Raw genomic sequence first — 21,809 nt, 5'->3', positions numbered from 1 at the left:
CTTGGATTTATTGCAGCAAAGTTTAAGAACCTCTGGTTTAAACTACTTGGTCCTCCTCTGACAGTGTTTAGCATTCTCCATATAGGTGTAATTGTAATCTTTGGTCAGATTGAATAACATTCTATTTGTCAGGGAGGAGAGAAGTGTGGTTTCAACCACAAACAAGGACCAGTCAGGTCCTGGTAAAGCAATGAGGGGGTCAAGTCCTGCTTCTAAAGTGGGTGAGGGTACTCCCCCACCCCACCCGGCCAGCCAAGGGCCTAGCCCCCCCCCCTCCATAATCCAAGTTCGCTGAGAAGTTTAGGGGGGTCTAACTGTGCATTGTGTATACAAGTGAGGCAAAGGTGAGCACTTCGAGCTCTGGTCCACGTGGGTTAACCTTAGAGTCAACCTAACAGTCTCTCTGGAGTCCAATCGCAGAGTGGCAGCTGTTCCCGAGTAGGCAGAAAGGAGCGTGCAGGGGATGCAGGGCAGCCTCCAGAGTTGGGCATGCAAGTCTCTGCGCCAAGACCCAGGTCTGCACGTGGCGCGGTGGAGGCGGCGGTTCTGGGGCACGCAGTGGTCGGTGGTGTGGACTACAAGTCCCGACATGCCTCGGGCAGGGGTGCGCTTGCACAGGAGCGGGGCTGGGAGGCCAGGGCCAGGCGTGCGCAGTGGTTGTTGGGAGTGGCGGGGCGGGTCTTCCCCGGCTGTCATCTGTGGCCCCCGGCGCTCGGGCAGGGGTGGCCGTGTCTATTGGCGGAGAGGCAGGCAGGGCGGGTCGCCGCGAGCTGCTGCAGGCGAGGCTGAGCGGGTGGAGGCCGGCAGCCGGCCGGGGAGGCACAGTCTGGGCTGCTGCATACCGGTCTGGCCATGGCAGCGGCACCTCTGAAAGTGTGCATCGTGGGCTCGGGGAACTGGTGAGCGGAGGCGGGCTGGCGGCGCGGGCTCCGCCTCCAGGAAGCCCCTTTCCCTGGCGGTCTAGAGCTGCGCTCCCCGCAGCAGCGTGGGCACCGGGCACCGCGCGCAGGGAGGCGGGGTGGGCGACCTCGGGGCCAGGCTGGGCACTGCACGCCAGGGGAGGCCGCACCGAGGTCCTAGCCTGGGAATCTCTGGGCCCTCGTGCCCGCGGGGGCAACGCAGACCGAGGGCACCGCGCGCCCATGGGCACCTGTCCGCGCCTAGGTATCCGCGCGGCGAGCGCACAGAAACCACCTGCTCACCACGCCCTGATGTTTTGCGCAATATTCTGAGGTCGTTCTCAATTCTCCCTACCGATCGCCTGGGTCGAGGAATTGAAGGAGGCCCAAGAATTAGTGTAGTTTTGATGTTGGGCAAACCGAAGCACAGAGGGCTTGCTATTCGGGTCTCTGGCGGGGCAAGCTCTGCCCATTAAGGTATGGTTCTCATCTCCGCTTCTGATAACGTCCAGTATCTTAGTAACGTGGCATCAGGAAGAAGATCCAAGTTCCAAAGGGCCTTGTTTCCCGGGGACCTTGAGAGTTCTTCTATGGGGAGATGTTTGCAAAGCTTTGCATTTCCAGGGCTTGATTTGACTTTAACCTTTATAAAGCACTATGTGCAAGGCGCTCTTGACACTTACTTTACACGTGTCAGCTCCTTGGTAGCAGCCTTTATCGAACTCACACGGTGTGATTCTTTGATGTGTTTGGGTGAATGCAGAGGAGCATGGGGAGGAAAGGAGGCAGAATATAGCCTTGGTATTTTCAAGCTCTTTATCTTTGCTTCACTTCTCTTCCCACTTCTGAGGGAGTGGTACAGAATCATTTGGAGTCACTGTGCCCTTTCCCTTTCAGTGCGTTTGTTTACCTGTGTTTCTGTGGCCTGACTCACATCCCGGTTCAGCCTTCTAGAAGTGCTGCAGGCATGGGCACATGGTATTTGGTCTCTGACATTACTTTTTTAAGACAGACAAAAATACTTCTCTGAAGAAACCTGAACCTGGTTTTCCACTTTTCTATCCCATCAAAGGATGAACTTTCTCTGAATCCTTATTGCTGATCTCTGTCCATGCGCTGAAATGATTTAATTATTGGTCTCTACTCCTTCCTCCCCCACTTGAGATTGAACTCAGGGGTGTTTTCCCACAGAGCTACATCCCCGTTCCTATTTAATTATTTAGAGGCAGAATCTTGCTAAGTTGGGAGGCTGGCCTCAAACTGTGATCTTCCTACCTCAGCTTCCTGAGTAGCTAGGATTATAGGCCAGTGCCACCCAGCTTCCCTGCCCAGCTCAAGGCTAACATCTACCTTAGTGCCCTCCAAAATGCTAAGTAAATGCTAAATCAATGTCTGAAAACGATTTATTTATTTTATTTTATTTATTTTTGGTGCTGGGGATCAAGCCCAGGGCCTTGTGCATGCAAGGCAAGCACTCTACCAACTAAACTATATATCCCCAGCCCTGAAAACTACTTTTTAATTTTTATTTTTGGTGCTGGAGATAAACCCAGGGCCTATCCCATGCTAAGCACACATTGTACCTTTGAGTTATACCCCATCCCCCAAAGTAATTTTAAACCTCGTATTGTATTTGATTAGGAGCTCATTTACTCATTTTGTGTATGTGTGTGTATAGTGCTGGGGATCAAACCCACAGCTTCACACATAGTAGGCAAGCACTCTGATACCCCAGATCTTTATTTTTTAGTTGTAGTTGGATACAACACCTTTAATTCACTTGTTTATTTTTGTATGTGGTGCTGAGGATTGAACCCAGGGTCTTAATCCTGACCCCAAGTGCAAGGTGAGTGCTCTCTCTACCCGCTGAGCCACAACCCCAGCCCCCCCACCCCAGACCCTTTTTTTTTTTTTTTTAGCCAGGGTGTTGTTAAGTGGCTGAGGCTGGCCTTGAACTTGTGATCCTCCTGCCTCAGCCTCTTTACAGGAATTACAGGTTTTTTATAAACTAAAAGGTACAGCGAAACATCTCCCATCCACTTTTGTCCCCCTAGGAACCTTCTGAAGGAAAATCAGTGTTGATCTCTTCTGACCTTTCGGGAGGAATTCTGTCAGACACAAGTGAATGTTTATATGTGTTCTTTTCTCCCTTTATTCTACAAATCAAGAGTACTGGGCACTCTTTTTTTTTCAACCAACAACAGAAAGTCGTGCACGTTTCATGGAGTCATTACCTATCCAGTGCAGAGCTTCATCCGGAGGTTTCAGCTTGACTTTGCCAATTTGGGTCTCAAGGTCACTTCAATAAGATGTCAGCTGCCCTGTTGGACATGCCACTGGAAAAGCACCCATTTAGCACATGTTCTTTTAAAATTAGTTTCCTCTCCTATAAAATTCCACGGGTGACAGGCCTCTTTCCTAATTTAGAAGGTGCAGGTAAAAGTGGCACAGCTTTGCCATGCTGGATTTGAGCCCCAGTGATAGTAGTGAAGCGAACCTCCTTACCCTCCACTGAGAATTGGCTGCAAGCCCCTGGCTTCCTCATTCTGATGTACTTGACTGTTTTCTTGGCCCACTCCAGCCTGGGGAAATGGACTAGAACTTGGCCAGTGACTCTGAAGCAGAGCCATTGAGAAAGAAGCCCATAGTTTGGGCTGGGTGCCTGGCTTCATTAATCACAGGATCAGGTGGGAACAGATGTTGGCATCTCTGCCATTGCCTTGGTTGGGTACAGAGCCACTCTAGTCCTAGAGAGAGGATCACAGCCTCCCCAGAGAAATTCAAGGTCTTAGGAGCTGAGTTCAAGCCATAGAGCCCCCAAAGGGTACATGGAGCGTTCAGTTCTGGTTCAGTAGATATTGGAGTGTTTTTCCCAAGTAGTTACTGTATTCTTTACAGCAATACACTAGACAGAGTCCCTGCCAGTAGGAAACTTACCTTCAGGGCTTGGAAGATAAGATCAAGAGAAATATAATGTGGAATGGAGATTTGTCACAAGGTTAAATGTTACATTTTAAATAGTATTTCTTAAAGAGTGCATTTTCTGAAGACCACTTGCACCTGAATTACCACTGAAATTAGATTTGCTGAATCATATTCCCTGAGGGTAGGAAGGATTTTTTTTTCCCCTAAGGGACTTTAACCTTTCATTAATAAAATATATCTCTAGAAGCTGGATTTACCCATCCAGATCTGGTCCCTGTCTCAGGAACCTAAATGTTCCTTGAGCAATATTTACCCTGGGGACTTTGAAGTAGATCCCTCTGCTTATATAAATAAAGGTGTTGTTACTTATAAGCTCATAGTTGAAAGGCAGCTGGAACTCACATGGAGACTTTCCCAGGTTACCCGTCATCTGTGGCAGGGAATCCAGCTGGCTTGCCAAGGCCCTTCGAGGAGGAAGGAACTGGGTGGGAAGGTGGGAAGGTAAAGCCAGTTGTGTAAGATGGCCTAGTCCTGTCCTTTGGTCAGCCTTTTCCTCCAGATAATTCAGGGACAGAAGGCTGGTGTATCTAGCTGAGCCCTTTGGTCCACTCATTGTGAGGGACAGGGAAGGGTCACTTAACCTGCCTGACTTTCCATGGCCCTGTCACTTGTAACTTGGCAAAAACAAAAGCTTGGCAGATTCTTCCAAAGATGTTACAGTTTCTTTCTCAGCCCCTGTGAAGATCACCCAGATACAGTGCAAACCATGGTTCTAGAATTGAAACCTGAGTTATATTGACTGCTAAACCTCTGTAATGGGAGCATATGTCCAAAGACATATCCCCAGCCTCTTTTGTAAGGCAGGGTCGTGCAGTAGGGTGAGGGGCCCAGATTTCCACCCTAATCCCCTGTTTGGCAGCTTCAAGGTCTTGGCAATTGGCTTTTATGAATGATTGCTTATACTATTGGTACCTGCTGTCTAGGATTATGTTTAGAATTGTTGCTAAAAGCAAAGAAGATCAGGGAGATTAGGAAGAAGAAGGTTAGGGAAAAGAAGCTCAGGGAGGAGAAGGTTGGGAAAAACGAAAAAGAAACATGGAGTTTCAAAGCCACAAGAGATAGAGCCAACAGTCAAGTGAAACCTTGTTACAGGATTACATGAGATGATCCAGGGAGAGTAAATGGTGGCTAGAGCTCATTCAGTATCTGCTGCTATTACCGTTATCAGTTTCATCATTCTTGACCGGAGCCATCCCAACATTAAGTCACAAAATGGCCCAGATTGGAATCTGGCCAAGTAGTATAGGCCGAGCCTGGGAGAGGGGACAAGAAGAGTGACTGCTACACAGATGGAGGAGTTTCCCTAGGAGTGACCTTGTTTTCACATCAGCCCACAGCCTGACATCTTCCTCAGGCTGAAATGTCAGGGTGAGTGCTGGCCCTCTTTGCACTGATGCAGGAAGCAGGACTTAACTCTGCTAGAACCTACAAAATGCACCACCTGAGCTCACCATTCACCTCTGCCACCCCTTTGCCTGTGCTACTCCATTTCTGCCATGATGCATGCTACCCAGAGATCTAAGAAACCAGTCTGAGCAACTAATTTAGCTCCTCTGTGGTCAGAAGTAATTGCTTCCTTCCCTGTCAACAGGCCACACTGACACTCTTCTGCTTTGGGAGCTGGAGGGAGTTTGATGACAGGGTAGGTTAGAGCTGTGAGGATATTCAGGGTCCCCTCCTGGTCTCGGGCAAGAACGTTCATACACATACAGCATAATTTAAAAAAGGAATTGACGAAGCCAGGCTGTGGTGGCAACTGTATAGCTGTAATCCCAGCAATTCAGGAGACCAAACCTGGAGGGTCACAAGTTTGAGGCCAGACTCAGCAACTTGGCAAGACCCTGTCTCAAAAATGAAAAACAGGGGATATATATAGTTCAGTGGTAAAGCAGCCCTGGGTTCAAACTCTAATACAAAAACAAACAAAAGAAGTGGCACTTAATCACCTCCCCAACCTATTCTAACATAAAAATCACAAGGACTACTCGAGAAGTAGGAGTGCTCTGTTTTCTTAACCCCCAACATGTTTCTTCATTCTTCTCTTCCATTTCCTCCTCTCCCTTAACAGGAATCATAATAATTTTCTGTTTATCAGGTATGTAGATTACTTCATTTTAAACCTGGTAGATTAAACACAGGTTAGAAAAAACTTGCTTAAGGTCAACACTTAATAAGGTGAAGTTCAAATGCAAGGTCCTTCTTGCTCCAGAAACTCTGTTTTGATAAATTCCCGACATTTTCAGTGAGAGACATACTTAAACCTGAGGACAGATCTCCTTGTCATAAAAATGTTGAGCATCTACCTTTCTAATGTAAGTCTAATCTAACGAATATTCCATTTATGAGAAGTAAAACTGAATGAAGCCTTAAAATGGGTCAGTTTCCCTCCAAAGGAGGTACCCAAAAGATGATCATAGTTTACTTTTTTTTTTGGTGTGTGTGTGTGTGTGTGTGTGTGTGTGTGTGAGTGTGTGTGAGTGATGGTGGTACTGGGCATTGAACCCAGGGGTACTCTACCACTGAGCTACATCCCAGCCCTATTTATTTATATTTTGAGACAGGGTCTCACTAGTTTGTCCAAACTGTCCTTGAACTTACAATCAATCCTCCTTCCTCAGCCTCTGAGTCACTGGGATTATAGGTGTGCCCCACTACCTGGGTTACTATTTATTTTAAAGGCAGTTGACTACCTCTTCCTCCTCCTCCTTCTCCTACTTCTTCCCCTCCTCTACCCCCTTCTCCTTCTTCTTTTCCTTCCTCCTTCTCTTTCTTCTTTCTTTCTTTCTTTCTTTCTTTCTTTCTTTCTTTCTTTCTTTCTTTCTTTCTTTCTTTCTTTCTTTCTTTCTTTCAAGGACTTAAAAAGGACTTTCTTTCTTTCTTTCTTAAAAAGGACTGGAGATGCACCGCACCTCCAGTCCTTTTTAATTTTTTTAATTTTGAGACGGTCCAGGTTGCTAATGCTGGCTTTGAGTTTGGGAACTCCTGCTCTAGCTTCTTGAGGCACGCAACACTACACGTGGCTGTTTTTTTTTGTTTGTTTGTTTGTTGTTGTTGTTTGTTTAAATTTTGAATGAGGTTTATTGAGTGCTATTGTTTATTAACAATAAGATAATCATGAGTGAAAAAGACATCAAAATGACATTTAGAAAGGTGAATGAACCACACACACAGAATAAAAAGTCTTTTCCAAGTTATTCCAGAGGACTTGATATTTTTTCCAATAGGACAATTTATCCCGAGTCTATGAATAGAGAGGGGCATAACTGTTGGAAAAAAAATTTTTTTTTTTTTTTGGTACCTGGGATTGAACCCAGGAGTGCTTTACCACTGAGCCACATCCTCAGCCCTTTTTATTTTTTATTTTGAGACAGGGTGTCACTAAGTTGCTTCGGGTTCTCACTAAATTGCTGAGGCTAGTCTCGAACTTGCAATTCTCCTGCTTTAGCCTCTGAAACTGCTGGGATTACAGGCATGTGCCACCGTTCTTGGTTCTTGGTTTAGAACAATCTTAACCTTTGAGTTAACCTTCAACTTTTACCTGTTTATCTCAGCAGCACCTGAGTGAGCCTCTTTTCTAAGACATATGCCTTTGGGTAGAAAAGTCATGTGTCCAATAAATAAATCATCTCTATGGGGGGGGGTCCAGTGCTGTCCCCAAGTCTCTTGAAGTTGCAAGGGGGCAGAGGTTTCTGTGGTTAGTGCTGTCCAGGCCACCCTTTGTTCCCACAGAGTTGTACTGGCAGCATTTTGCTGTCATTCAACTTTGGCTTGATTTTTTTTTTTTTTTCACAACTGGGAGCAGGGAACTGAATGAATTCTCTATTGCTGTCTACCATTCCAAAAGCTAGTGGCTTCCCACAGCAACCACTAATTAGCTCGTAATTTGGATGGTCAACAATTCTGACTCACTAACCAGGGAAGGATCTAATCTAGGTTGGGCTCACTCATAATGGTCAGGGTCACAAATGGGTTAGCTGGAACCATTAGTCCTAGATGACCTCCATCATGTATCTGGCAGTGGACAGGTTTCAGCCAGAATGACAGGAGCCACCGAGCCACCTGCCTCATCCTTCAGCAGGTTAATTCTGGCTTCTCCAGGTGATGACTGGCTTTCACCAAGAGCAAGAATACTTTTTAAGCTTTTGCCACAGTGAGGCCAGGTGCTTTCCCTGTCTTCATTTAGGAGATTCATGGTACCACGAACTGACATACAATTTACACCATGACCCAGAACACTTCACATATTACAGGAAACATGTTTCACAATAACAGAGGTTCCTGGGGTGATGGACTATGATATTTTCATTTTTTTCCCTGTGTTTCTTTCATTTTTAGAACCTGCATAACCCAGTTTGAGAAATACTGTCTTAGGTAGAAAAATACTTTCTTTCCCATCATCACAGCCAGAGTACCTCCACAGCTGCATGGGTATGTCCCCCAGAAAACCATGTTCTCCACATTTGATTGTTTCTGCCTGGTTTTCCCAGTGCTGAGAAGAGGAAGTGGTTTGCATGGGTTACAAGCAAAAAAGAACCAAAGGCCCCTAGAATTTGTTTCTCCATCCCTGGAAAGCTCTGACCCAATGGCTTGATCAGTGGCTATCTGTACAGAAATATCCCCAGACAAATGAGTCATTCATTTAGCTACCCGCAGCGTGATGGGAAAATATCCTCAAGCACCTAGAGCCTTTTGTCTAAGATTATTTGAACCTTTGTACTTGGGTTTCTTTAGTAGATTTGCCCATTGGTAGGAAGTATCTTGCATAGACCAGTCTCCTTGGTTCTTACCCTTGTAGGTTGTTGACAAATACTAATATAAATTTTAGAAATTATTATGGATAAGTTTGCATTATCATGTAGGCAGGTAACCATGCATTTATATTCTACCTGGAACAATGATTCACATTTGTATTGGTCTAATTTTTTTTTTTTTTTTGATATCAGGGATTGAGCCCAGGGGTGCTTTACCACTGAGCTACATCTCAGCCCTTTTTACTTTTTATTTTGAGACAGCTAAGTTGCTCAGGCTGCCCTTGAAGTTGCTATCTTCCTGCCCCAGCCTTCTGATTGATGGGGACTTCAGGTGTGCATCACCACACCTGGATTACTACTTATTTTTTTTTAAGGCATTTGATCTTATTTTTTTTAGACAAATTCTCGTTAAGTTGTTGATGGTCTTGCTACGTTGCTGAGACTGATGGAGAGCTTAGGATCCTCCTTTATTATGGGGAATAAAGACTGCGGACTTTATTCCCCAGTCGATAGATCTACAGGCATGCTCTTACATCCAACTTAAATAATAAATCTTATAGTAACCTGCTCATAATGAACTGCTATGAGTTGGGGTAACTTGATGGTGTTCTTCAGAGCCAAGACTAGCAATGGTAGCGCTTGAGATTTCAGGACTTCCAATCTCTGTATTTCGTCTCAAGTGCTGGCTGTAATTGGTGGGTGGTGGCCCCATACACTTCAGCATGGAGAAGAATTCTCAGAGAGCAAGCTTAGAGAGGTGGGCTTAGGGTGGGGATGGGCTGCATCTATGCTAAATTAGCTTGGACAAATTTACTACTACCAAAATTTTTACGACTAACATTTAATAACACTTGGATTAAATGACTTTTACCAAAGTAGAACCCATCTGGAGACTCTTAACACAACTAGTTCAAACTTAGCTTTGGCCCACAGTGGTGCAAGTGTCAGACTCAGTGATCAGGACTGTTGAGCCCTTTCCATTGGCCAGGAGTTCCAACCTCATTGTGTATTGTCTAAGTTAATGCTCACAGGAGTGAGTATTGTTACTATCCTTGTTTAGATGAGGATTCTGATGCATGCAGAGGTCATGTCCAGGACTTACAGCTACAAACTAGCGGAGTAGTTGAAACTTCTCTGCCCTTCTTCGCCTACTTGAAATGTGACTATGGGGACTAAATGTAAATGTTTAATTATGAAAATTAATATTCAAATTAAAGTTTCAATAATCCATGTAGCTAATACATTGGACCACAGAGCTCTACACTGCTCTTCTCTTCGATTTTACATTTAACTATCCTGAAGATCTTTCCATATCTGTACACAGAGAACATCTCATTCTTTTTTTTTTTTTTTTAATCTGTGCTGGGGATTGAACCCAGAACCTCCTGTATGCTAGGAAAGTGTTCTATCCTATGTCTACAGCCCTTTTAAAAAATTTTTAATTTTGAGAGAGGGTTTTGCCAATTGCCCAGTTTGACCTTGAACTTTAGATCCTCCTGCTTCAGCATCCTGAGTAGCTGGGATTACAGGTGTGCACCACTGTGCCGGGCTCTCGTTCTTTATAGTTGTATTATATTCCCAGGTATGGCTACTCCTTTGTTTAACCATTCTCCTGATTTGGACATTTGAGTATTGTTTTTAACAGTTGTGCAGTGAATCACCTTATACTCTTATATCTGTAAAGATAGCGGGAAGAACCAGAACTATTAGAAACACATGAAAAATGATTTAATGTGGTTACCTTATTTAATTTTTTGCTTTGTAATAAGCAAGTATTAGGAAGATAGAGGGAGGCATCCTAGCTGCAGAGGGATTAGAAATATATGCAGAAAAGAGGTTGATTTGCTCTGGATTACCCAGCACATGTGGAATAGGGCTCAGGTTTAAAATTAATTTAATCCTTAAATTAAATTCCTTGCTCTTCTGTTTTGCATCACTGAAACTCCAGTGTGTGCCTTGGAAACAGTTTCTAGTGATTCTCTGAGGGCAGGGGCATGCAGTCTGTCATCTAGTTATTGTGTCAACAGGGAGCAGGTGCCAGGTGGCTGTTAGAATTTACACGGTGTGGTTCTTTTCCATGATCAATAGATGGGCCTGCAGACTGTGCTTATCCACAAACCTTGGGCAAAGCTGTAGAATCTGCTTGTCTAGAGCCCTGGAGACAAGGTGATTCTCTGCCATCCATGCTTAAGAGTGGGACCCTAGAGCCAGTTCATGAGACCATGACTTAGATTTTCCCCACGGTGCTGTGGGTTGCTCTTGGTGGTGGTGGTGGGGGGAGTCTCAGGCTACCTGTGCCTGTGGTTCTAATATGAATTCACCTGACTATTGTAATGTCTCTGGTGACCATTTTCTCCATGGTATGTGGAGTTGATAGCACGGCTGAACAGGTCATGGTAGGTGTTTTAGAACAAGCTGATCGAGGTATGGCCCATCCAAAAGTGTTCTGAAGGAAACATGGAAATAAATATTTGCTAAAGTGAGACTTAGAAGGTATCTGGATTTCGATGCCTCCTCTAGCTTGCATTTTTTGTTTGTTTGTTTGTTTGTTTGTTTGGATTGGCTAACAGACCTTGGGACCTGCTGAAACTCATCTGCTTTGGATTGGGGTGGGGTGGGGGTGGGGTTCTGTTAAAACATCCAAAAGACAAGAATGACTTATAATTACCAGGTTAGCAAACTTCAGTGATAGCTGTCTATATTGGAAAAGTAAATAAAAGTGAGAAGATAACATTGGCTTGTATTAGGTACAAGCAGGAAGGTGATATCACGAACAGGAAGGTGATATGCTCCCTCCGCACTTTTCCAACTTTAATATGCATGTGGGTCTCTTGAAGATGGGTCTGTGGAACAGATTCTGAAGTGGCAGATCTTATTTTTTTTTCTTATTTAATTTTTTGCTTTGTAATAAGCAAGTATTAGGAAGGTATTATGGATAAATTATTATGGATAATATGGAGTGATGGACTCTGTCTGATATTTTAAATTGGACCCAGGGAGATTGAACCCAGAAGTACTTAACCACTGAGCCACATCCCTAGCTGGTTTTATTTTTTTTTATTTTGAGACAGGGTCTCACTAAGTGGTTAAGGCTGGCCTCAAACTTTCGATCCTCCTGTCTCAGCCTCTGGATTTAAAGGCATGTAACACCATGTCCAACCAAAGAGGCAGATCTTGAGTGACATTTCTAACAATCTCCTAGGGATGCTTTTGCTGCTGGTCCATGAACTACACTTTGAGTAGAGCCTCACTACAGACCAGGTTCTATGCTAGTTCTTGTGTGGTTTCTTGAAGTCCCTTTAATGTGAGTTTTTAAATTGTGGTATACACAATATAAAGTTTCCCATCTTAACTGTGCTTTGAGTGTAGTTCAGTACGTTCACACTGTTACACAATCCACCTGTAGAACTCTCCTCATCTTGCAGAACTAAAACTGGATATTCATTAAACAACAGTTCCTCCTGCCACTCTCCCTCCAGCACTGAGCAACTGCCCTGAAACTTTGTCCTTGTGATTTGACCATTCTAGTACTCAAACAAGCGGTCCTGTAAGTAGAATCCTTAAATTAAATTCCTTGCTCTTCTGTGCCTGGCTTATCTCACTTAGCATAATGTATTCACGGCTCATATATATTTAGCATGTGTCACAATTTCCTTTTTAAGATTGAATAATGTGCCATTTATACACCCTATATGCCACATTTTGTCTGTCCATTTATCAGTTGATGGACACTTACTTGGATTGCTTCTACCTTTTGGCTGTTGTGAATAATTCTGCCATGAACATGGTATCAAATATCTGAGTATCTGCTTTCAGTTCTCTTGAGTCTATTCCCAGAAGTAGGAGGACTGGGTAACGTGGTGATTCTATTTTTAATTCTTTTTTTTTTTTTTTAATGTACTGGGGATTGAACCCAGGGGTGCTTAAGAATTGAGCCACATCCCCACCCCCCCCTGCTTTTTTTTTTTTTTTGTATTTAGAGACAGGGTCTCTCTGAGTTGCTTAGGACCTTGTTAAGTTGCTGAGGCTGACTTTGAGCTTGGTATCCTCCTGCCTCAGCCTCCTGATCAGCTGGGATTACAGGAATGTGCCACTGCATCCAGCCCTATTTTTAATCTTTTGAGGATTTATCATGCGGTTGCCTACTGCAGCTGCAGCACTGCACAGTTTTATCAGCAGTGAAGTGCATGAGGATTCTGATTTTTCCACATCCTCATCCAAACTTGTTTTTTTTTTTTCTATTTTTGATAGTAGCCCGTCTAATGAGTAGGAGGTGATGTATTTATTAATTGCAAATGATCACATGGCTTGTACAATTTTGCCTCTTGCTTTTTTTGCTAAATGTATCTTTCTGTGGGAAGCACCTTCCTCTGCAGTTTGAATTTTGGTAGATAGAAGGCCTTCTTTTTTGTCTCCCTGCTTTTCTGTCAGTGAAGTTGTTCATTGATCTTTTTTTCTCTGTGGTTTCTTCTTTTGATTCCAAGCTTAGAAAGCTTCCCTATCTGGAGATCAAATAAACATTCCCCAAGCGAACTTATTTTTAATATTTCATTTTTTTTACATTTGCATCAGAGACTCTGGCATTTGATTGTAACTTTAAAAGCCCTTTAACTTTAAAGAATTACACAAAATGTTAACAGTGGTTCTGCCTTGGTGGTGAGGTTATTCATAATTCTTTTTTCTTCTTTCATGCATTGCTCATAGGAGTGAAAGAGTAGATGTTACTTAAACCAAAATTGACCACCCTCTGGCCCAGGGAACCATCCCTCAGATCAACTCTGGGAGAGACAAAGGCATGGAATGTGTGAGCCCTTACTGATTCAGCTCTCTCTGGTCCTTTATTTCCTGTTAAGTAAAAGAGAGTCCTTTCTGGCCTCAAAAGATTCTGTGCCAAGGCCAATGTCTCGGCTTGGCACCAGAATCACGAGGCACTCACAGCTTTGTAGGTTCAAACAGCAATTCTTTATTCCAGCTCTCACACCACCTCCACACAGGTCCAGGGGCAAACGCGTTCTCCCATCTCCCGCACAATTCACCTACTCCACGAGGCTCTCTCCAAATCCCATTTTAATCTCACGAGAACTCAATGGGAACAAGCAGCAGGAACACCCTAATCCCGGCAATAATCTTCAACCGCCAACTTCCCTAAAACCCATTATCTTAAACTGGCAACGCCTTAAACTCAAGGAGCCTGTTACTTCCTCAAACCTGATCAGCTCTAAACCCGAATCCGCCTTGGTCCTTGAGCAAGGTCACCTTATTAAAGCATGCATGCAATGTTCCATCAAATGTCCTCTAAGCAGCATGGGGTACGCTTGGCAAGGAAATTTCGATGCGTCATTCCTACTTGGTAATGGCCCTCAGCATCTCCCCCCTTCTGATTAATTAAACAACAAGCAATGCGGCTTAGGACCGTGCCTGGTAGGTTGTCCAATTCAACATATGGTTCTTACCCGTCATCGGATGAACTGACCTCTAGGCGTCAGTCCCCTGTCTTAGGTTGAATCCACTGCAATCAGATCAACCCGTCGCTGACTACCGGTCCAGCATTCAGCCATGCTTGTGGATAGGCCTAAGCACCAGTGGGGGGGTGAGGTTCTTGCCTCACCTCTGTTGGCCCCCAAATTTAACCTTGGTGCCAGTGGGGGGGTGAGGTTCTTGCCTCACCTCTGTTGGCCCCCAAATTTTAGACCATCACTAGTAGAAGGGAGGAAGATACAGAAATGCCACGACACCAAGCCAATTGACGGCTCCTTTGGAAAAATTGCATCACTGGTGACACCATCAGCAAAGATGTCAGCATTACCACAATTAACATGGGGTGCGCTGGCAAGGAAATTGCATCACTGGTGACACCATCAGCAAAAATATGCCAGCATTACCACCATTCACTGCACCAGACGATAGATCACAATGCATGCAACTGATAAATAGTCCAGTCAGGTTCTGCAGGCAGTTCAGAGTGGAAGAGTCTATCAATATGTCCATTTCCTCACAAAGTAAATCAAATCCTTGATTGAGCATTACTTGTTGAGTTATATTCATTGATGCATCAGTTTATACAGTTTACTGTGGTAGCTATCATAGAAGCTGTAGTTTGGTTTTCTTAGTCTTCACCGGCACTGGGATGGAGATGGGAATTCTGGTAATGATGTTAAAGAGACATTATCCTGAACAGAATTATTAAATATGATGAAAAGGAAAAGTGAAAGTAAACAAACAGATCTGTTAATCACCTTTAAAAACAATAGTAAGCAAACAGATCTATTAACCACCCTTGAAAACAATCATTAACAGCTGTTTACCTAATTAGATTAAACCACTTAAATCACGTGAATAAAAAAAAAATTCGGATCCATTTTTTCATGAGCGCTCCTCATATAAAAATATGGACATACACACATACTGACATGCAACACAAAACAGTGCAGACATAACATACAACACATAAGACAATAATAACGGCCTTGTAGCTTTACCTAGGTAAAATCTCCATTGCAATGTTTAAAAACTCCACAGTCAAAAAATTAAAAACAGTCAAAAAACAAAACTGATCAGAAAAACATTAACCTAGGTTTGTATGAGCTCAAAAAATAAAATAGAACTTTATGATGTGGGAAAAAGCAATAATAAAATAGATATTGAAAAAAGGCACCGTGGTTAATCACTGTCGCAGATGTAAGAATAGCCAAGCTGGAGCTCTGGATATCAGCTGTTATGGATTTCAGTCAAATCATCTTCTTTTTCTGTAGAAATTGTTTTGGTTAACCTCTCTGGAATCCAAATCGGCTGCTGTTCTCCCTGTGGGAACACACAAACGGAACCCCGGCTCCAGACAATAACTGGGTCGGGACCTTTCCATTGTCCTGTTAGAATATCTTTCCAAAGTACCTTAGGCTTATGTACATTTTTTGGATACATATGTCTTTCCTGATGAACCCAAATTTTAAAAGTTTTGAGTAAAAAAGGGTTATTTTAAGTTTATCTTTGGGGGATATATACCCCTTTAAGATCCTTTTAAATTTAAGTCTTTCAAAAGCATTCTGCCTTAGTTTTTAGAATTACCTTAGTACTTTTAATTTTTCTGATGTGGTTTTAAACCATAGTTGTCTTAGCCTTTTGCATTTTCTATCTGAAATACCTTTACTTGACATTTTCAACCTTTTCTATCTTATTTCTATCTTCTAGTTTTCTACTAAGGTTTTTATATTTACCCTTAGTAGCTTTTTTCTCTCCTAGTTTTCTTTTGTTTCCTATTTTGTGGGTTTAAAATTCTTGTCTTTCTACATCTTTTTTATCTTCCTATATCTTTTTTATCTTTCTACATCTTCTCTCTTTTTTTTTACCTTTCTGTACTTCTGTTTTTGAAGTTTTCCACTTCAAATTTTTAATCTTCTTTATCTAAATCTTTTATCTTATTATCTTCCTATTTTCATGGGTTATATTTTTTTCTCCGTCATGAAGGCATCTTGATCACCTTCAATTTAACCTTTTAAAGCCTTTTGCAACTTATTTAGACATTTTACAACTTTTTACTTTACCACACAAAGATTATCTCATCTCCCTCTTTTTGGTTTAATGAGTAAAGCAATCTTTTTTCCGCCATGAAGGTATCTCAACAACCTTCAATTTAACTTTTTAAAGCATTTCATATATCATCTATACTGTACTTTTAAATGTACTTTTTCACCACCTACAGCTTCACTCTTTTAAACGAGGCTTAGATTCTGTATAAATCACTTAATATTAGTTTACATGGCTGCCCTTCAACCAAAGGCTTTTTTTTTACTCCATTGAGAAGCTTTGTCTCAATCTGCCATGTACAAATACCTTTTTCTTCTTTCTTCCTTTCTCAAGCTTATAAAGTAAGTCTAGTTTCCTCAAAATCTTTTTAAATGGCATTTACAACTTTTTAATTTACCACACAGAGATTATCTCATCTAGAAACATTTATTTAACCTTTAACCTTTTATATTAAAATATATTTCCACATCTTGAACCTTTTTATATCCCTTTTTTAACCATTAACACTTTTTATAAATTCACATTCTGAAACAACCCTTATAAAATTACTCCACTTTAATAAGATGAAATACTTTTATGTTTTCTAAGGTACTATTATACTGTAATTGAAACCCAACTGAAACTTCTTATACTCTCTGTATATAAATTACACATGATAGAATCTTAACTCTTAGTAACCTTGTTTCAGCAAAGACACAGACCAAAGCAATATTAAACTTCCTTCCATTTACCAATTTATGAAAACACACATAATGCTTAAATTTATTACCTTATGGAACTTAATAAGTAAAGAGTACTTGATTTCATATTTAGTGGTTGATATTTTAACACTTTAGCTTTGTAAATTAATCAGATGTCTGTAAAAACCAAGATCTTAGACAAGTATAGTAAACAGAACTAGCCATCTCTTTCTTGTTGAAGAAAAATCCTTCTACAGGATACCATGATGGTCCCATTGATATACTTAATAACCTGTCTTTAAAAAGCCATGGGCTACATTTTTGTATTGTATCAACATATGCCCTAGCTGTTCTTGGTCTTACTGGGGTGCCTCCTTCCTCTAACAATTTCTCTTCCTCAGAGGCGAACAAATTAAAACCTTGAGTCAACCATTTTCCCCAGTTTGCCTGAGAAAGTTCTAGGAACAGGCAACTTGAAATAAAAACAAAATAAATCAAAACAAGAACACGTTGTTTTTTGAAATGGTCACCCATTTTTTTGCTCTCCTTCAGGAGCGAGAAAATTCACTTACCCCCAAGCTTCAGACATCCCTCGTACGGACCACCAAAATGCCAAGGCCAATGTCTCGGCTTGGCACCAGAATCACGAGGCACTCACAGCTTTGTAGGTTCAAACAGCAATTCTTTATTCCAGCTCTCACACCACCTCCACACAGGTCCAGGGGCAAACGCGTTCTCCCATCTCCCGCACAATTCACCTACTCCACGAGGCTCTCTCCAAATCCCATTTTAATCTCACGAGAACTCAATGGGAACAAGCAGCAGGAACACCCTAATCCCGGCAATAATCTTCAACCGCCAACTTCCCTAAAACCCATTATCTTAAACTGGCAACGCCTTAAACTCAAGGAGCCTGTTACTTCCTCAAACCTGATCAGCTCTAAACCCGAATCCGCCTTGGTCCTTGAGCAAGGTCACCTTATTAAAGCATGCATGCAATGTTCCATCAAATGTCCTCTAAGCAGCATGGGGTACGCTTGGCAAGGAAATTTCGATGCGTCATTCCTACTTGGTAATGGCCCTCAGCAATTCTGCACCCCCAAAAGTGCATGTGCCACCAAATTCTTTCTTGTGTTTTGTACTGGGGATTGAATTAGGGGTGCTCTATCACTGAGTTACATCCCCAGCCCTTTTTATTATTATTATTTTTTTTTAGTTGAGAGTCTCCCTAAGCTGCCTAGTGCTTTGCTAAGTTGCCGAGGTTGGTCTCAACTTACAATCTTCCTGTCTCAGCCTCCAGAGTCACGGGGATCTCCATGCCCCACCAGGCCACTGAAATTCTATTTTGTCTGGATTAAGTGGCCATTCTTTGGCTAATGAGTGGATCCTCAGCCTGATTGAAATATACCCCCCCCCCTTTTCTTTAACATTTTTTTTAGTTGTTGATGGACACTATACCTTTATTTAGTATTTTTTTTTTTGGTGCTGGGGATGCAACCCAGTGCTTCATGCATGCGAGGCAAGCACTCTACTACTGAGCCACAACCCCAGCCCCTGAAATACACCTTTTTAGGAGTGGAAGGGAAGAATAAGGACAGAGTGGATGGCCCAGGGGTCAGCTGGGGCTTTGTCAAGCTGGAGATTAGGGCCTGGTGTCCTTGTAGTTGGAGACCCACTTTGGGGTGTGAATCTCTTCTTCCATGAACCACCTGTGTGGTCTCCTTGCTTCCTTTTCTTCAGGGCAGGGGGGGTAATAACAGTAACTGCCTCAGCAGAGGTGAGGTGTGAAACAGAATGTGGATAGATGGGTAAAGTGGTGGGGTACTCATCACTATGCTAACAGAACAGCTGGGTGAAGTGTTTGGAATAGTGCATGATCCCTAGTGGATGCCTGGTCAATGCTGGGTCTGCCCACCCTGTCCCTTTCTCACTCTTACCAGCTCCTGGCCCTTTCCTTCACCTCCCTCTCCCTCCTCTTGCAATCCCACCTGCTCTTCCCCTCTCTGTTTCCTTCCTCCCGCCTGTCCTTCCCTGTCCCCCTCTGCTTCTGACTCCTCCTCCTTCTCCTAGGGTCCTTAACCTTCCCTTTCTCCTTCTGATGGCTCCTCCTTCTATTCCTTCCTTTCTGCCCCTCCTCCCTTCCCCTCCACCCTGGAGGAGTTGGCTCTAGGTGAAAGTAACTGCTGTTGTTTGTCGCAGCAGAAGATAAGCCCCAGCCTTCTCCTGCTGCGACCTTTGCTCTGACCTCCCCAGGTGAGGCCCACCTTCAGAGTTCAGCCCTAGCTGCGCTCTCTCCCAGCTTCCTCTGAATGGCCTGACAAGTGTCACCATGTCACCCGCTGCTTATTGTCCACATTGGTCACTGTGCTGGAATATCATCAATCTCCATTTATCAGTCTCCAAGTTCCCTGAGGGCGGAGACTTGTCTGCTTTTCTTCCCTTGAATTCCTGCCCCTTCAGGGTATCCAGACTGCATCAATAAATGACTCTACATCAGGGCAAATATGAATTAGGAAGTGTGGACTTTGGAAACAGAGTCCAGAGTCTGTAGGGAGACAGCATGACTTTGGGTAACTTATTATTGCTCTCTGGGCCTCAGTTTCTTCATCTGTAAAATAGGCAAGATGTTCATTTCCCTTGTGGATTGTGATAAAGAAGAACTTTTTTTTTTTTTAATTTGCAACACTAGGGATTGAACCCAGGGATCCTCTGCCACTGAGCTATATCTACAGCCATTTTTTTTTTTTAATTTTGGAGACAGGGTCTCACTAAATTTTTCCAAGCTGGCCTTGATCTTGTGATCCTTCTGCCTCAGACTTCTGAATTGCTGGGATGTCAGGCATGCACTATCATGCCCAGGTGAAATAAGATCTTATATCTTATATCACTTTTGCAAGATGCTTTTAAGCTTCATTTGCATAGCATTATAGAAGTTATGAATTAGGGTATACGTTGGGGGTTGAGGTAATTCATGCTGTCATACGTAATGTGGTTTTATGACTCTGTGTAAAGACCCAGGATTGGCCATCAGCAGACTTGATTCTCTTTTTTTAAAATATTTTTATCAGTTATTAATGGACCTTTGTCTATATGTGGTGTTGAGAATTGAACCCTGTGCCTCACACATACTAGGCAAGTGTTCTACCACTGAGCCACAACCCCAGCCCCAGACTTGAGTCTCTTGTAGATCTGCTACTCCCTGGCTACCAATCTTTGCTCCAGAGGCCTACCTACAAGGCTTTTCCACCCTTTCCCCAGGTAAGGCCCATCTGGGGGCAACACCTGCTTATGTGATATGAGTCAAGATCAGAGTAAGTGGGTTCAGTTGGAATAAACTTCCATAACGTTATTTGCTTAATATATACTTTCTTGCAAGTTTACTTTAAAAGAATACTTTAGGGCACTGTAGTAAATATTGCAAGTAGAACGTAACAGCAAGCAAAAAACCCTGGTAGCATGAAAACAAACGTGTTACTAGTATCGTGCCAGATAGTACCATCTGCCAAGGCTCAGACCCAGGCCTCTTCAGGCTTTGTGAAGAAAGGAGGTTGGGAAGAGGTGGGTTCATGCCAGAGAGGTGGTAGCACATCTCTAGCACTCAGATTGAGACAGGCTGTGCACTCCCAGGAAGACCGTGAGCCTTGATACAGGCAAGTGAGTGAGTGTCATCTGGGTAGCATTCAGCCTGTGGGGCTATGATTCCCATTTTTCACTTTGGAAAACACTGGATTCAATCAAAGACCTGGAGGGGACAGTCCCTGGTCTGCCTGTCATTTGGTGCTTTGAATGAGCTGGGCCAGGTGTAGAATTGGCTGCTCACACCCATGACCCAGGGATGGATCCATCATGCCTGACTGTGGAATCCCAGACCCCAGCCATGGCTATTTGCCGATAGAGAGAGAGAGAGAGAGAGAGAGAGAGAGAGAGAGAGAGAGAGAGAGAGAGAGAGAGAGAGATATCCACCCAAATGGGGTGTCGTCCAGTCCCATTGGGTGACCCCCACTCCCAGAGCTCTAATTCCTTGCTGAGCTTGCTTTTGCACCATGGAAGCCAGTTCCACACCTCCATCAGTCAAGGCTCAGCTCCTGTTCATGGTGGCCCCCCCCCACAACAATTCACTCACAAGCCACCTTTGTGGACTGAGCTTTGATTTTTTTTTTTTTTAAAGTGTGGTCCTGTCCGTTGAACCCAGAGCCTTACATACTGTAGGCAAGTTCTGTACCACTGAGCTCCAGCCCCAGTAAAATACTTTTTTAGAAGAGTGTATATTACATAGAAATAGACTCAGTTTCCTCCCAAACACTCCCATGGCTCTATTTGACCCATAAGGAAAGTGACGCCTTTCCTTCCACATCGGTCAGAAGAGGTAACCTGGTCAGAAGAGGTAACCCGCGCAGCACACCAGGTTCCCACAGTCCCACGTGTTCTCTTTGACCTTGTGGAAGTTCCTTGACGCCAGGGAACACTATGCACTGAGCTGTTGTCTCCCTGAATAGTAAGCAGCAGTTTCCAAGATTAGCATGGAGGCGACAGTGCTGGTGGAGAGATTCCTGGCTCCTTTCTGCAAAGTGTCAGGAGGAGAATTGAATTAACAGGTATTTATCTAATGAGCCATCCTGCCGGCATAGAATAAGGTACCGCTGCCTGGCCTTGACATTTACAGCCATCCTTTTGAGAAGGAGGAGGGCATCCGAGTTCTAAATCGTTGTGCAGAACAGCGCTTCTCAGCCCTGGCTGTACGTTGAGTCACCAGGGAGCTTGAGAAACCACATCCTGGAGGTGCCAGTTTCACTGCTCTGGGGTGTGGCCTGGGACCCAGGATTTTTAAGTCTCCTGGGTAATTCTAGTGGGTAGCCAAAGTCGAGGCCCTGTGGTTTAGTTTATGTATTCTGTCTCAGGAAAGGGAAAATAATTATAATCTGTGTTAGAATTACTAGAATTTTTGGGTTTCTTAAAGCACAGAGATCAAA

General features: G+C 43.4%; 1 protein-coding gene across 2 annotated transcripts in view; it reads left to right on the top strand.

The window, feature by feature from the left end:
- The first annotated feature begins 659 nt into the window (after positions 1–659).
- The window catches only part of Gpd1l (glycerol-3-phosphate dehydrogenase 1 like), a 57,834-nt gene continuing 36,684 nt past the window's right edge, over positions 660–21,809 (top strand). The window contains exon 1 of one of the 2 annotated variants that reach the window (XM_078038230.1): positions 660–899. In XM_078038230.1, coding sequence (XP_077894356.1) covers positions 853–899 — 47 coding nt within the window. In that variant the 5' untranslated portion in view covers positions 660–852. Of the gene's footprint in view, positions 900–21,415; positions 21,435–21,809 lie in introns of those variants that run through there. The other variant, XM_078038231.1, reaches the window with a different exon arrangement.

This window comes from Ictidomys tridecemlineatus, chromosome 2 (genome assembly GCF_052094955.1).
Source record: "Ictidomys tridecemlineatus isolate mIctTri1 chromosome 2, mIctTri1.hap1, whole genome shotgun sequence".
NCBI classification, from domain to species: Eukaryota; Metazoa; Chordata; class Mammalia; order Rodentia; family Sciuridae; genus Ictidomys; species Ictidomys tridecemlineatus.
The sequence above is the reverse complement of the archived record's forward strand: the minus strand, read 5'-3'. Positions and strand labels throughout refer to the sequence as shown.